The following is a 17756-nucleotide window of genomic DNA, read 5'->3' on the forward strand; positions in this document are numbered from 1 at the left end:
TTAATTCTTGAAGTGTAGAGAACAAATTACTCTTCTTGAGGTACTCTGAATAAAACAACGTATCACTGGAAACATAATGAAAGATCATCAAAAACTGAGAATACTTTAAATTGAGTTCCAAGCTCTCCAAATTAAAGAAAAAATTAAATGTTGTCAAAATAATACATAAATCAATAAGATACTATTATTTTTGAAAAAAATTTTCAGTCAAAGAAGAAATTTGAATTATTCAGTTTCTGTCTTACTAATTTCATGGAAATTGCCGCGAACAAAGATTATAGAATTTTTATCAAAATATTTATAAAATTATAAAATTTTTGTAGTATACCTCATACAGTAACAGTATCTATCTCTTTTCTGTATAGGGCTACTCTTATAGAAATAGAAAGAAAAATAAAAATCTTAGTACCCTTTTTGAAAATATTTAATCACATCATGTTTCGGACATTGATGCCATTTTCAAGTGATATGAAGTAAATAAATAAATACTGCTAGAAGATTCTTATTTTGATCATATGTTAGTGTATTCATATGATTTTATGAACTAAAACTATAAATTTGCATGATTCTATCAAAAATGGGGTTATTGGTGTCTAATTGGATTAATTGGGGCCAGTAGTGAAATATTAAATATTCAAAATAATTAGGCTAATGATTACCTACATAGGTGAACCAAATACAATTTATATCAAAAACACAGTCACGTAAGAACAATATGGACCTTATTTGTGAATCAGATTTTATAATTCATGGCTATATTATATTAAGGTGAGCTACATCATACATATATCAGTTTATCTCAGGTATGCAGCATCAAAAATTATCAAAATAATAATCTTCTAGCAGTATTTATTTATTTACTTCATATCACTTGAAAATGGCATCAATGTCCGAAACATGTTGTGATTAAATATTTTCAAAAAGGGTACTAAGATTTATTAAACGAGTAAACGAGTACTTAAACGAGTTAAATTTTCGAAAAAATTGAAGTTTGAAGGAATTTTTTTAATCGACTATAATCTTCCGATTTCCACTATTCAAATTCATAATTGAAAATCCCTCTGGGCGTAATTTTGTGCTCTACAATTTGAGACCATGTAGACCGTTCTATCTCAAATAGATTTCCAGGAGCACCCGAAAACAAATCGCCTTGAATTTGAGCAGTTGATTTCCATGAAAACAGCACCTGTTATACTATACCTGATATACTATACAGTATTAGTCCAATGGGTAACAAGCATGTAAAATCGTTAATAATATAGTGCAGATGAATTGAGTTATTATGATTATAGAATATTGAAAAAGTATGGATAACTTTGTATAAATGATACATCATTTTGAAGGTCTTGAAACGAGCTTCAGCTTCTTCATATTTTTCGAAAAACGTAGGCGTAAACTTTAATTTAAATATGATAGTGTGTTATTGGTCATTAGTTGTAGATATATTTTATATTTGAGACGATGATATCAAATTCGGTTCGATATATTGATTTGAAGTCGATATTTATACTCTTTCACAAAACCTTTGCTGTTAATGAGGGGGGCGGGGTCTAGGGTGGGTATAGGGGGTTGGGGAGAAGCAAGCGGGAGAAGATGGGTATTTTGTGATTCCATGCAACTCACTATGTTGTATACTAACACCCTGCAAAAATTCAGCTTTCTCTCAATCAGTTACGCAAAACCCTGTTTTTTGACTGGGACTGATACATGATACGAACTTGGGATTGGCCTCAAATTATAGTGAATCTCAAGTTGCCTTAGGTGTTTACGTAAGTCATTTCATGAATGGAATATAGATATCAAAAGTTAAAATGGAAGTAACAAGTAATTCATTTTAATAAGTTATATTACAGACCAAAATAATTTTTAACTCTACATCACTAGTTTTAAATATCACATGTTTTTTAACAACTAGTTGCTTGTTTATCGGTTGGAATAGGTGTATGATCTGATAATATAAGACTTGATCCAATCAGAGGTGAATGCCACCTTGTGATAGATGCCTGGTTGATGGTCAACGGCACATCCAAATCCTGCACTGGTGATTCCAGCCAAAGTCCAACGAGAAGTTCTCACATCGTATACTATTAGTGGACCTCCTGAATCTCCCTGAAATTGGATAGAAAATTATTATTAAAATTAGTGGAGAATCAAATCTCTTGAGTGAATAATTTATAATGAACATTGAAGGAAAAGTTAATCTCTTCTCGTTCATTTTCAAATGGCAATACCTTTTAACTAGAAGAATTCTAGATTACTTCACCATGAACAAAATTGAAATAAGAGCAGTAACACACATTGGGAATATGGTTGCTTCTAACACTTATGATGCACGAAATACATGAATCATTCAATTTGTTATGCATATGCACTATTGGGTTGCAACTTTTATTGAAATGGAAATAACATCAATGACTGACTCATGCTTTACATATGTTTCAAGTCATCATAGTCATTTTCAAGTAGAAACATATTCTTCAAAATATTTGCATTTGATAATGACTTTATGAGTTAAAAATGTAATGCATTAATAAAATATATAGGATATAAAAGGGTACTTGATGTAATTTAAATTTAAAATTCTACATCAAGCTTATACGATAATAGAAATGGTAGATGGATGGACACGTGTGTTTCAGGTGTATTCTCAACCAACGAAAAAGTGATTTAGATGGAAATGTTAACGATATTGGTCTACTAAATGAAAAAACATCCAAACTCCGGATAAACTATATACCGTACTATAAACTATATACAGTATCATATGTACAGTTCTATATAAATGAAAATAGAAATCTAATAAGTGATATATTATCACTTGATAATGACATCATATAGCCGAAACATGTTGTGAGTAAACCATTTTAAAAAGGGTACTTCGATTTTATTCTTATTTATATTCAAGAGTAGCCTAACAAAAAAATACAGTTCTATACAGTATGTTCATAATATAAGAATCCAATGATAAAAAATACAGTACCTTAAAGATAAGTCTTCACTTATCGCATTCATACATTCGTATTATACTTAGATATTATTGTTATTTCAACATAGTGGAAAAGTGGAATGAATTGATTTTGGTTTTTAAACACAGACATATATTTTGTCCGTTTATTATTCTTCCTTGTGTCAACTTTGTTACATTCATAATGACATATTTAATGACGGAAAGCTAGACCTAAAATGATTCCAGTCTACAGAATCACTCAAGAAACCAAGATAAAACAAAAGAAGATATAACATATTATATTACAGTTAATAAATAAGATGTAGTCCATTAAAAAACAACACTCGTCAAACATTCCGTGTTTAGCTCAAGTTAATACACTTTTACAGCGTGTACGGAATCAAATAATTATTATTCTATTAATCATAAAATAAATACTATAATTATGGTAAAAAATGTATTCTCCAATTTCACTTTCCATTATAAACTGCTTGTTAATGATCACTTTTCAATACTTGGATTACGACATAGCAGTCTGATTTTATGATTAAAAACTATTATAGCTTATTCTAAGCACTTTTGTGGAGCGCTTTTGTCGAGTCCTTTTTCAGCACTCTAGTGAAATCAAAAAATGTATAGGCTATTGCAATAATGAAGAATTTTAAGAAAAAACAATTTGTGAAATTTACCAAGCATGCATCTGTATGTCCATCGCTATGACCAGCACACAGCATTTCTTGGTGGAGCTCGAGGTTTATGCTTTTACGTCTGTGCCAACGGAAGCATTCCTCATCGGATAGAATAGGAACAGATGCTTTGTGCAGTATATTTGTGCCCGTTTTACCTAGAAATTGATTTAAAAAAATTGAAATTTCTCAAATATGTGAAAAATATACACAGTACTGAGAGAAACTAACTGTTTAGTGTTTATACTAATACTTCAGATAGGAATAGAAAATCGCTCGTGCAGAAAGCACATGCAGCGGGTTTTATTTCCATGTGTATTATTTAAAACCTTTTAAAATTATAGGAATGAAGGATTTATTTTAAAATCTTTTAAAATTATGGGAATAAAGGATTCATTCATGCATCTTCACAATTACAGAGATTCTTTACTCATGGTTTTAATGAAGAATCAAGAATTCAATTTGTCATAAATATTGACAAAATACATGTACATCGTTAGTATAGAAAGATAGTCATCTAATAAAAGTAAATTATAAAATAAATCAAGCTACTGTCTAACTGACATAAAATATTCTCCACTTTCCATATTTTTTTGTTTTGTTCAAGTAGGTACAGTGATTTTTGTTCTATTGGGATTTGAGAATCTCTGAATATGAATAATATGCATGAAGTTGAAAATGTCATGACGTGAGTAACTAATTAAGTTATATAATTATCTAGTTTAAATTAATTAAGTTCCTATCTAAGTTTTGTTCATTGTTTGGTAATCTTGTGATTCTTCAATTTTGTTGAAAAAATGTATTATTATAGCCTATTTATACCAAACTCTGCATCTTATAAACTGATACACATGAACTACATTTTACAAGAGCTACGACGGTACGTTATGAAACTTGAAATCACAGTTTCGTCATAAAAATAAATCTGTATTGAAAGAATTACAATCGTTAAACACATCCTTGAACGATTACACGTTCTTTATTCGCCACTGACTATAAGTACCGAGTATGTACAGAGAGAAGAGATATAATTTATATAATATCCCTGATATACCGTACTTATAAAGAATCAAATGTAAAGCATTAATTAATTATTTATCTTATCAACTTATTTGTGATTTGAGCGATGTTAAACCCTCCAAACAACACAACGACTTTCTTAGATTTTACTCATTAAAAAATAACATTGTCATCAGAAAATCAATATAATGTACTATTTTAAAATATATCATGCCAGGCTTAACGTAGCATATAGATATTGGTGAGATACGGACCTATGAAACACTCCAGCTCTTTTATAATATTGATGTATCCAACCAAGTACTGAATATTGGACAGTAACTTTCAAAAGATATTCTAGAATGAAGTAGATTCATGATCTTATGGATCAATATAGATTACAAGTGAAAATACCTACTACAAAGCATTTTTGTTGGCGGCAAGAAATTGAACACAATTGAGTAGCATGCTAACTGACAATGAATTAGTGTAATTATTCATTTATGAAGATTTTCATGTAAATTTCCACAAAATATTCAGAAATCCATTTATCTATGAATTCAAAGGCACAATCATACTTGGATATCAATAGTCAGGGAAAATTGTCAGCCTTAATTATTTCAGTCTTACCTAATCTTCTGAATAATTTCAAAAACCAAGTTCTAATGTAGGCCTACATCTATTTGTAGATCAATAAATAAATAAATAAATGATTAAATTTAGAATGTTATTATATCTCCTTGATATAAGCTAATATAATCTATTTATCAGAATGTTTGTTAGTACTACAATCAATTTTGTACAATTCTTAGGTACAGTACCGTAGTTCAATTTGTAGGTAATATATTGTATAAATAAACGAAATTCGAGTGACACCGTAGCCTACCGTATTCGTTATCCGTTCTTCCCCAACCAGCTACCACTCCAGTTTGACCATTGTATGAGTCATCATGATTAGGTAGACATATGGGCAGAATATTTTCACGGTATGTGACAGGTTTTGATAACTGAACCAATGCAATATCAAATCTGTAAAAATGAGTAATGGTAATTATATTTATGTATACTTTATAATAAAAGTTAGGTACGGTAGGTACTTTTGCCAAACTATTCTAATGTTTTTTCAATGAATATACAGTACCTAAAATATAACTACAATATTGACTGATATACTGGACCAATGTAGCGCTCCAAAACAAAGGTTATACTGATTATTTACCTGCATGTTTTATTGGTTCTCTAAATAAACGTTACTTTGATGAAAGTAGGAATATACATTATTACGATACTAGAGCCAGAAGTTAGTGGATTATTCATGAATTAGAATAAGACGGAAACTTCATAATACTAATAAAGCATACTGACTGATATTTCTTGTTCTATTAAAAAACCCTAGTAGATGAAGTGGAACCTTCAAAGATGTCAATTCTGCAAAAGTAATTTCACAGGTAGGCTTATCTGATAAAACATTACCTACTTTTTACCTGTGGTATAATCGAAGGGTAGAATAGCTAGCCTTTTATGAAACATGTTTCATAAAACAGTTTCAATAAAAGAAATCAAGTAAAAATCTATTGAAACAGTTTTGGTAGGCCTAGTTCCAGAGTGATGAATGAGTTTTACTAGGCCTGCACTATAATTGAGTAGAAAAATAAAAATGCTGGGTGATCAAACATATTCCAGTGTATCACATTTCTTGAAGTCTACCAAATTTAAATGCATAAGCTATTCATCATATAAGCTAAAACCTTATTGTTTCATGAAAGATTGATCTTGCAGAATAAGTTTTAATCTTTTTATTTTTAGTTTATCTCCAATCAAAATTGAGTATAGAAAATTGTTTATTGTATCTAAAAAGAGCATATTATAGCCGATGCATCTAATCGGAGGTATTTAGAGAAATATATTATGTTTTGAAAGCACATTGAATATGCTTTATTCTAGTTATAGCTGCACCAAGATATTATAAAGGTGACATCAATATTATTATTTAGGCTAATGACCTTTTAACCTCATAATTCTTTGCCAATAATTTGAAAAAAGATAAGAAGTAGACATGATATTCTTTGTTATAATAATTTATAATCTCCCCATTTCTAATGTAAGTTTTTAAGTGTTTTCAACCTGTTTTAATATATATATATATATATATATATTATATATATATATATATATATATATATATATATATATATATATATATATATATTAAAACAGGAGACACAATATAAATAGATTGAAAACACTTAAAAACTTACATCAGAAATGGGGAAATTTTCGGAGACTGTGTCTCCTTTCTCAACCGAGCACAGACTCATATATATATATATACTATATATATATATATATATATATATATATATATATATATATATATATATATATATATACATATATATATACTGTATATATAAATATCAATATACTTTTTTAATATAACTCTATTCACCTGTCAGGTTGCGAAAGTCGATATTGGAATTTTGGATGAATTATCTTTTGAACAACATGATGAACCTCTTCAGGGAGTGGCTCGATATAATGACCAGTATTTTGAGTATCATAATCTCCTAAGTGCACACGTATATCTTGTATTCTTGCCCTGAAACACAAGTGAATAAAAAAATTGCAAGAAGAAAATTACTATCGATATTGATAGATTATGACACATACATCTCATACAAATGATAGGGTGAAAACTACTTAGCAAAGAATAATAGAAAATATATAGAGTCTAAGACTCTATAGTTTCATTAATTAAAATTTAATACGAGATTATTGATATCCAATGGAATTTTATAGGACTATAACATTGCCAAGTTTTTTTAATAAACGCATGAATAGTAGTAAGTTATTTCTGAAATTTTGCATTTCAAAGATAACATAAAAGGGAAGAAAGGGAAATAAAATTTCCTGTATGGTAAGCCTATAATCTATTATTCCTCCATATATGATTTTTGACTAACCATAGTAAATTATTGATTGAATTCATTTTCATAAGGGTAAGGGAAGAGCATAAGACTTCAATTATTAAGTCAATATTATCATGAATGGGACGTTTCGTCTTTAAACAACGAGGAAAAATATTTTCCTATGTGAAAATATCTGAAACGGGGATCAATGTCAATATGTATTGAGATTCAGGAGTAAAGCAATATATGAGTAGGAATGTAAAATCTGAAAATTCTTATATTGGTGTACAGTACGGTATCTTAAATTCTCATTGATACAGTAATTTATTGACCCAAGGTGGAAATGGGAGTTTGTTGCACTTCTTTTCACTGTTTTTGAAATTCACACAAAACATCAAAACGTTTGTGTTTACACAAAACATCAAAAAAGTCAGCTGTGTTGAAAGACAATGAATGTTTTGATGTTTTGTGTGAATTTCAAAAAACAGTAAAAAAGTGCAACAAACCTCCAGCGGTCACCTATAACTAAGGTTCCATAATTATGCACTTAATATTCGTTCAATCTTGAAAAATGAAAGTTCAATCGATTTGTAATTAATTTTAATAAAGAAGATATTCTTGAATTTTTTGTGGAATCAACGGTTTATTGGTTATTATTTAAAACATTTTAAACGGCCGTCATTATGTTTTATGAAGTTGAAAAATTGTCATAATGCTGTTTTTTAGCTATGTCTGGTTATCATGAAATTGTGTGCAAAATTTTATTAAAAACAAATTATATTCAGCTAATATTTAGAGAACAATAGTACTTTCTGACAGTTTAAAAATTATATTTAGTTATGTTTCTCACCCAACAATGCCCTAGAATATTGATAGGGAATTCGGAATAGTATAATGTAGTGCTGTATATATATCTATGATATAGCTTAGACAGTCCAGTAAAATATGGCCTAAGGCTTTTTTTATTAAGGTATTAGTCTTTCGCTTACCCACCCTGTTCACAAACCTCATTTCGTAAAATACAAGCATAATGTGCGAAGTATAATGATTTTCGAAAAACAACATTTTATAGTCTAAATCGAATTTATTTCAATGATATTTTAATTGATATTATTCGAAATGGCTCATCATTATGTGTAAATTTTCTTCAATTCATATTACCTATTTCTGCAACACAAATCTGTGATGAATAATTAATAAATTGAGTGTTCCAAAAAAATATATACATTCTTCCTCACATCACACACAAAAAAATTTACCTATGCACGCAATGAGCAGCTGTGGCAACCAACACATGACTAATGAGTACTCCTCCACACTGATATCCTTTTATTCTGATATGTGCCTGCCACGGAAGCTCTCCAAAAAATGCTTCATTTCCTCCAATAATTCGCTTCTGTATACCAACCATTTGAAGACCACATTCTAGTAGAAAAGTAAATTTTACATTTTATTAACTCAAATATTATTCAATTTAATATTGAATATATATTTAGGAATTCATTAAAAAATTGAACGCATGTAGAGCTGAGAAGTTACTTTACCGTATTAAATCCAATTTTAAATATTGAATGATACATTTTCTACAGTCTTTCAAGAGAATTGCTTATTTTCTCTGTCAGACATTGCATTTAAACCATAGATTAATTTATAAAGCATTAAATGTTGATGATAATTTAATTTATAATATGTCAAAAATAGAATGATAATGATAAGAAAACTATAAATTGATGACCGCACAACATTTGTTATATTGAAGAATGGTTCATACTTGAAACTTGAATGAAACAACTCACCATTTCTTACAGAACTTTTTTATGGAATGATTTTTGCTTCTGTTTTATTTTTCAAGATGTACTATTGATTATACATATAAATCATTTAAGGATGGATGAATAGGATAGAAGCATTTTATCCATTTATTTCCACACATAAAAGTGTAAGCTTTTTGGGCAAAGCTATAGCAGCAAGAGAGTCCCTCTTTAATTTTAATCAAAATTGCTACTAAAATATGAGATCAAAAATTTAATAGATGTATTTTTATAGGGATACTTAGTTATCATGACACTTCAATAAAAGAACGTAAATAAACAATAGTTTTATCTAGTCTATCAAATTGGAAAATGGTCAAAGATATGAATATCATTGTCAGAACAGGCCTATATATATGCTAGTCTTCATATTTTTTTACAATTCTAACGTACAAATAAATAAAGTAAATAAAAGTATCAAAGTAAGTAAATTGAGTGATAAAATAATATTCAAGCATATACTTTAGTTTGAAATGGTTTAGGATCGATTTACCATGAGCACCACTTGGGCGAAGCTTAATCTTAATCCTAAAGCAGTTCAAATCAAAGATAGGTAACCTACTGCTTTCAGTCTTTTAGTCTTGCTTTCATTCAAGCTCATTCCAACCTACAAAAAACCCTGAATTTTTACTAATTTTACCCTTTCATGATTATAAAAAATAAGATTTCTATGAAAAGAGAGAAAACAATTCCACCTACCTGTTGGTGTGGCAGCACTTAATCGATTATTGTAGTTGTAATTGGTTGTCAATAAGTGGTTAACATTGTTGCTAGATGGAGGGATGCAGCAAGTGAACATGAGGTCGGCCATACTATCACCACTGCCTGTAGTGCATCCTTGCTCCATACTGCCTCCAACAAGCCAACATGCAATGCTGAACGTACATGCATGCTCGGTACCACCATACACACATTTGTCAGGATAACCAAAGAATGATACAAGTAGACGGCCACCTAGTTATAAAACAGAAAACACATTTTTTCAAAACAGAAGTACGGTACAGGTTATTATTTTTCAGACATGTTATTCATTATAAAAAATTGGGACCAGAATAGTTTTAGGCCATGCCTGTTGCTCTTTCCCGATCATATTTACATGATTTATAATTGTATCCACAGAAAATAAATTAATAGTTTAAAACCATTGAGTAAGAAGACTACGTTATCTGCACAATCAATAGTTCACTGAATTAACAAGATATTGGTTCCAGTTGTCACCATCGTCAAAACATTTATGTTCATTTGAGAAGGAAAGAAAATTTGTAAAAAATTCTATTAAGAATTAAAATGTTTGATAATTATTGATAATGCTTTAGTGACCACTTGGGTTGGAGAACTCGCTCATGAACTGTTGTATTGATATTCAAAATTCGAAACTTGTAATTATACAGAGTTAAGGTGCGATTCCTTAGAGCTTAGAGGCACGCGCTGTTTGAGACACGCAGCTATAAGCAGGCTTGTCTAGTCTATAAGCAGGCAGCTCGAGACGCGCCGCCTCTAAGGAATTACACCTCAAGTAAAAATTATGGCAACAGCTCGATATTTCTTTCACGAGGATAATTTGACAGTAGGTTTCATTGTGGATCCTGCTCGAATTAAAAGAAACTTCTCTGTCGCTTAAAAACTTTTTCCGCCAAATAAATCCAACTTCATTTTTTTAATGAGAAGGTGGTCTTGTAATTCTTCAAGGCTCCAAGGATTCTTCTTTCAGGCTATCATGTCTTTTCAGATTGAGATTCAATCATCTTTTATCACACTTATTTTCCATTAGACCTATTTTGTTCAACTATTATGATTAGTTTAATGATTGATTGATTTCATTGATAGTAAGCGATTGATTTCAATTATGGAATTAACAACAAAATGTATATATATATATATATATAATATATATATATATATATATATATATATATATATATATATTATATATATATATATATATATATATATATATATATAATATATATATATATATACAATATTATTAACAAATATATTTTATATTTGAATATCATACAAATTATGAATAATAAAATATTGCCACTTAATAATTTGAATTTTCAACAAATTAAGTATATACGAATAATAAAGTCACTCACTTTGAACAATAGAAGTTTTATATGGAACAAGGGATGAGGAAACACTGGACAGGAGGCAAACCCAAGTGAAGATTCTTCCCATCACTTGCTGATTCCTATATGAGAAGAAAAATATTCAATAATTAAAAAACTTATAATAATCAAACAATTTGAAATGATCAATTTTACTTTGAATAGGTAACCCTTCAAAGACTTCATCGCTTATAACCAATGAAAAATAATATAAAATTTATTGAAGATTATTGCAAGATGAATAAATAAGAGGGAATAAATATGATTGGAGTTTCATGTGAATTGATGAACTATACAGCACTATATTTTTTTAAGTTCAAATCATGCATTCATTTTAAGAACCAGTGTATAATCTAAGTCTAGCTACACACACATCTGTTCATACGATTTTTTTAGATTGATTAGATTGATCGGAACTTGATAAATATAGGATCTGTTTGACATCATCTGTTAAATCTTATAGAATTTATAAGGACTGAAAAAAATTTACGTCCAAAAATCGATGTGGGTGTAACTGGCTTAGGAGGGCAAAAACTTGTTAAAACGTGAAGCTAACATTTCTAGCTACAAAACACTGATTTTTTATCTGAAAGTTCTTGATATTACGGGTTGAAATCTCCTGTTATAAATAGAAGGATTTAAGTTGCTATTTTATCCGCTATTCTATCGTAGAGGACAAACATAGTTGACAAACCGGATAAATCGAGCTCAAATACAATATCAATAATGAAAATCAACTATCAATTTATGTTACCATAAAATTATCGTACTTATATGAATGACTAGCAGGTAACCCGTGCTCCGCAACGATCTAATTAATTGAAATCTTGACAAAATGAAAAATTGACCTACTGAAATCTTGAAGAATTCAAGATAGACCTATAACCATCCTCAGTAAAAATTAATCAGTCCAGTAGTTCAGACGTGATGAAATGTCATTCGTGAATTTCCTATCTCGTACGTAAGCCAATATTCTTTCCTTTATTATCATAGATTATATTAGGCTACATAGATTGTAAATTATTATTCTTTCTGTAAAAGTGTTGTTAGATACTGATTGGAGTTGATATATTGTAGCCTACATAATAATTATATTATATGGTTAATACATATACATTTGTACTTACAAGTGATGATCAGTCCATTTGCAAGGTGATGAGATTTGAGAAGTCATAGTAGTGTTGTTTAAGTCATCTCTTATGACAAATTTCTAACTATTGTACGTTGAGAAGCGTGTAGAGATAAGGCAACAGCTACGAGACAACTGCAGCCTCAAGTCCTTCTTCAACTCTTCATCCATCTTCAGCTCCTCAACCTCCTTTTCTCCTCCTTGGAACCGGTCAGCGCCTCCTCACTAACAAACCCAGTTCACTATTTACCGTTAAATTAACGTTGAATGCAAGTCATTCCAATTTGGCATCAACATTTGCTGTTTTGGACACTATAACAGTACTAGCCAGCAGGATCGCTTCGCTCGCCTTCCTAATAAATTTTGCGAACTTGAAAAGTGTCGTCCACAGTTCTCGGAAAAGCCGTTTTCAGCGTGCTATTTGGAAAATGATGAAAATCTTGCAGGAGAGAAACATTGTATAATCATGAGGACCCATAATTTACCAATTAATATAGTAGCATCCGCTTCATACTGTCAGCATTACATTAAACCAATATCAATGCTTCCAATTCATCAAATGCTGACAGTGAATGGCGAATCTCACTATAGCTGTAATCTATAGGATAATGTTATTGCTATAGGAGGACCAATTATTGATTTTTACTGGGCGGGCCTACAACATACCCTCTACCGCTCAACCTTCTCAACAGTCTACAGATAGAAATAAATGAGAAATTCCTAATTAATAATAATAATAATAATTATTATTATTATTATTATTATTATTATTATTATTAAACGAAAATCCAAATTAAATGTTGTGAATCACCCCGAAGACTTCTGCTACTGCAAATTTTGCAATAGGGTTAACAGCTAGATGGAAATTCGATGAGAGCTACTATCCAAAAATTATTTTCCAGCCCGGTAATCGAACCCGGTACCTCCTGATTGCCAGTCAGGTGGGCTAATCCTTACACCAAACTGAGGGTTAGCACCTGACTGGCAATCAGGAGGTACTAGGTTCGATTCCCGGGCTGGCGAATAATAATTTTAGATTTTTGTCAATATTAGCAGTACCGGAAGAAGAAGGGTGATTACAGCATTCAATTTGGAATTCCGTTTAGTAATAATTATTCTTAATCGTCTTGAATGAGCCTTTGTATCTAATCTCCATTTTTGCAGTTTCACTCAAGAAAGTGAGAAAATGATTCGAGTTAGAACAGCAATAATATATCATTAAAGTCAGGCAGAACTTCTGTTTCATTTCAAGCCAATCCATTGCACACTCACAAGTCCAAAAACTGATTCTTGGGGGGATGGGAAGGTGGGAAAGAGATCAACGTTGCTTATCAAAGGACTTCTAGAGGAGTTTTCCCCCACCCCCGCCACGGTAACATCTGAAAAATGTATTCGTCTCTTTGTTATCATTCAAGCTCTGCTTCTTCTTTGCAGAGAAGGATACATTTTTGTTACACTCTGAAGATGAATATTGGTGAAGCTGGTTTAGACCTATGGCTAGTAAAGGGTGGCTTGTGGCATCTATGGTAGAGGCTATGGCATCATCTATGGCTGGCTTCTATAGCTGGTAAAGATCAATAGATTGGATGAAAATAAATATCAAGTTAATTTCTAAAATTAATATTATTTTATGACAATTATTATTATCAACTCAGCACTGAAGGTGTTAAATATATTAATCACAGAGAAGTATGAATTTCAGAAACAGGAATTTCAACAGATGAGAATTCAGACACACAACAGAGAATTCAACTAACACAAGCTAATCTATGGGAAAGCAATAATTTTGTTGATAAAATGTATGCCGATAGGACATTTGACGTAGAGAAAATGCAACCAATCACAAGCTACAAGCTAAACAGTAAACTGTCAAAGAGCACACATTTCTTCCATTAACATTAAGCTTGTAGAAGAGAGCCACCAGATATAGAATATTCATTTATTTATTTCTTCTTCTTCATTTCCTAAATCTACTTCTCGTGAATGAACAGTTAATATTACATCAATAATAAACCGGTATCAGTTACTCTCCATAGAAGAAGGCATTGACAAGACAGAGGAGATTCAACGTTTTTCTCCTATCTTTCTTCACTGCCATTATAACGTGGACCTCACTATAGTATAAAGCTTAATATCCTTAGAATGAGATAGGCACATTTTAGGAGTTAGAAGAATAAGATTGAAACTATGTTATGTTGTTAATGAAACATCAAAAATTAAGTTTGATGATTCTACAAAAAAACCCATTTCAGCTTGTAAGTTTGAAATGTCATTCAAATATAATGTTGCCACGCACGCACGAGTGGAACATGTTAGGGTGAGCTAACACCCTAGGGTGAATTAGGATTTTCACCCTAAGGCTCGATGCACATTTGCGACACTAGCCAGTAGCGTTTTTACGAGTGGAGCGACTCTCTGTTGGCAGCCACTTTCAGTTCAGTGCACACTTGTGCGTATCGACAGCGTCTCACTGTCGAGCGACGTCAATTTGTACTCAGCAATTTTCGCGGCTTGGGCAACTTGGCCATTAATCGTGATAGGAAAGCTCCGATTTCGAATTTTCAAAGTTTTTTGTGATACCGGATGTCAGCAATTATTATAAAAATCACAATTATTGAAGGGATCGATTATTCATCGGCAGTAATAAATAAATTAATCGGTTAATAGCTAAAATATAGAGATGAAACAAATGAAGAGGAAATAGTACATAATTTTAAAAAAAACCTTTCACTTCTTTTAAAAATACAATAAACCTCAAAATTATAAAACCATTAAAATCATTTGAAAGCACTTACTCCCATCTCCAGGTGAAAATGAGTCAAAATGAATAAACATCAGTGTTGACTTAGTATTCAAAACATTAAGCATTAAAAAACTTAGCAAGCGTCGGCATAGTTGTTAGATCTGTCGGTTTATTCGTAAGATCCCCATGTGAAAGCACAGGAGAGCTGCAAAATATGAAATATGATCTTCAGTAATATGATCTTCAGGAGCGAGGATTCTGCCGTGTGAAAGAGGCCTATTAGGCCAGTTTCACACGGCAGAGTCCTCGCTCCTGGAAGATCATATTTCATATTTTGCAGCTCTCCTGTGCTTTCACATTGGGATCTTATGAATAAGCTGACAGATCTAACAACTACGCTGATGTTTGCTCAAAGTATGACTCATCACTTTTTCTCAAAGTCTAACTTCCTTAAAAATATAGATAGAAGATTTCTGATTTCGGATTTGGATTCAGCGACCCCAAATTCTTTAGAGTGTAAGTCCCATTTTCAAAAATACCCGAAAACAAGGGAGTTATAGCTGTTTTTAATATAGCTTTCCATTGTCATATGATTATATAGTAAAACGTACTAAGATAATAATACTCCTGCCTCACAAAGGGACAGGCAAAGGTTTCAAGAAGTTTTTGAGCACCTGAGAAGTTAAAACATAAACATTTTTAATTTTTAAAAGTTCTAGTTTTCCAAAAAAATATTGAACTATGAAAAGATGAATCCAAATATGAAATCATAAATCATTTCCACTCATCACCCAATAAAATAGAAGGAAAAGGAATGTTGTACAATAAACTTCACTGAATTTCAATTGTCATTCAACAATCCAATTTATCAGGTTCAAATCGTTGAATATCACATTAAATTCCCAGCAATTATTGACTATTTCTTTTTAACAATCAGAAAAATCTATTATGAACATACAGTATAAAAATTGTGCTGATCTGAATCGATCTATGGTAATAATAGGAATTGAAAGAATAGAAAATGTTATGCCATTCCAAGTGATGTCTGTGTATTAGAACTGCTGAGTGGATAATACAGCTATACTATTCATGCTGAAAAAGTCATGAATAGTTCAGATCAGCCTGGCGACTTTGATGCTTTTGAACCCGGAATCTTGTTTTATTTCTATTAAAGAATGATACGGAATGATAACCATGTATCATAGTACAAAGCAATTCGATACTTTGTATCATGTGTAAGATTAACATAATCATGGCTTGTCGATTTTAGTCGCTGAGCTAAATCCTCAGTGTTGCCATAATGTGAAAAGCATAACCATTGTACCAACTATTCTAAATAATCGTACTGTATTTCGTGAAGCCATGCTTTGTTAAAGCCAGTTACTCAGATAGCGTTTTTTTGTTGTTCGATGTTTTGTCGTCCTTATGAATTCTGTTGAATCAAACATAATGTTATTTAAGTAGTTGTGCTGAACCTGGTAGAATTCATAGGAACGGTAAAAAATCAATTTTACGAAAATTGATGTACATGTAACTGGATTTAGAAGATCAATACGATAATGTGTTCTATCACAATTTAATCACAGAAATGTTTAAGTGAAAACGTTGGGCGCAAACCTTCTGCCATGAGGAGACAAATAAATTTATGAAAAGCTTGATAGCTTGAATAGTGATCTGATATTTGTTATACGTTTTTAGTCTAAGACATACATAATATGTCTTAGACTAATTTTTAATGTTTCTTCAATCGGCAGGAAAACTTTGGTTTTTCAAAGTTATCTTACTCCATTATTTTGGGGCATTCTCAGAAATCAAGATAAATTTCCTACACGAATACAGTGTAAGTTGTATTATAACAGTTACAGTACTTACGTACTGTACAGTACAGTACCTGTTCGTTTTTACCGAATAATTTATATGATAATAGAAAGCTTTATTAAAAACAGCCATAACTTCCTTGTTTTCGGATATTTTCGAAAACGGGACTTAGGGTTTATAGAATTTGGGGTCGCTGAATCCAAATCCGAAATCAGAATCTTTCTATCTTCATTTTCAAGAAAGATAGTTTTTGAGAAAAAGTGGTGACCGGAGAGACGTAGAATCACCATGTGAAAGCGACGATTTGTCCGCTAGTATCTCGATCCAAGCCGGTTTCTGCTTGCCTCGAGGGGAAAAGACGTGACAAAAGGAGGTTCCTTGCTAGGAGTCACCATGTGAAAGACACGATTTGACTCAATGTACTTCGACAAAAAAACGTGAACACTGTTCAGTGTTCAAGTTGCACGTCTCCTATCGTGTGAAAGTAGCCTTATACTTCTAACAACTTTTAGAACGCCAGTGAGCTAGCTGTCGCTCTGGTCGTAAAACCGCGACTAGAAATGACACAAGTGTGCATCGAGCCTAATTCGGCAGTATCTT

The 17756-nt window shown here is 31.2% G+C and overlaps 1 protein-coding gene across 1 annotated transcript; it reads right to left on the reverse strand.

The window, feature by feature from the left end:
• Window positions 1-1811: 1811 nt before the first annotated feature.
• On the reverse strand, window positions 1812-12791 carry LOC111045170 (serine proteinase stubble). Its single transcript, XM_022330492.2, has 8 exons — window positions 12594-12791; window positions 11455-11549; window positions 10052-10306; window positions 8801-8966; window positions 7082-7231; window positions 5519-5661; window positions 3637-3791; window positions 1812-2109 (listed from the first exon to the last, which is right to left on the reverse strand). Exons 1-8 carry the CDS (start codon window positions 12638-12640, stop codon window positions 1924-1926), a joined length of 1197 nt encoding a protein of 398 aa, XP_022186184.2. The 5' UTR covers window positions 12641-12791; the 3' UTR covers window positions 1812-1923.
• Between the last annotated feature and the right edge of the window lie 4965 nt (window positions 12792-17756).

This window comes from Nilaparvata lugens, chromosome X, assembly GCF_014356525.2.
Source record: "Nilaparvata lugens isolate BPH chromosome X, ASM1435652v1, whole genome shotgun sequence".
NCBI classification, from domain to species: domain Eukaryota; kingdom Metazoa; phylum Arthropoda; class Insecta; order Hemiptera; family Delphacidae; genus Nilaparvata; species Nilaparvata lugens.

Excerpts from the sequence above, each read along its gene's own strand:
- LOC111045170 (XM_022330492.2), bottom strand. The coding sequence starts at position 12,640 with ATGACTTCTCAAATCTCATCACCTTGCAAATGGACTGATCATCACTT. Across the intron at positions 10,307-11,454 it reads TAAAACTTCTATTGTTCAAA|GTGGCCGTCTACTTGTATCA; the intron begins GTGAGTGACTTT and ends TTTTATAACTAG. Across the intron at positions 3,792-5,518 it reads AAGAACGGATAACGAATACG|GTAAAACGGGCACAAATATA; the intron begins GTAGGCTACGGT and ends ATCAATTTCTAG.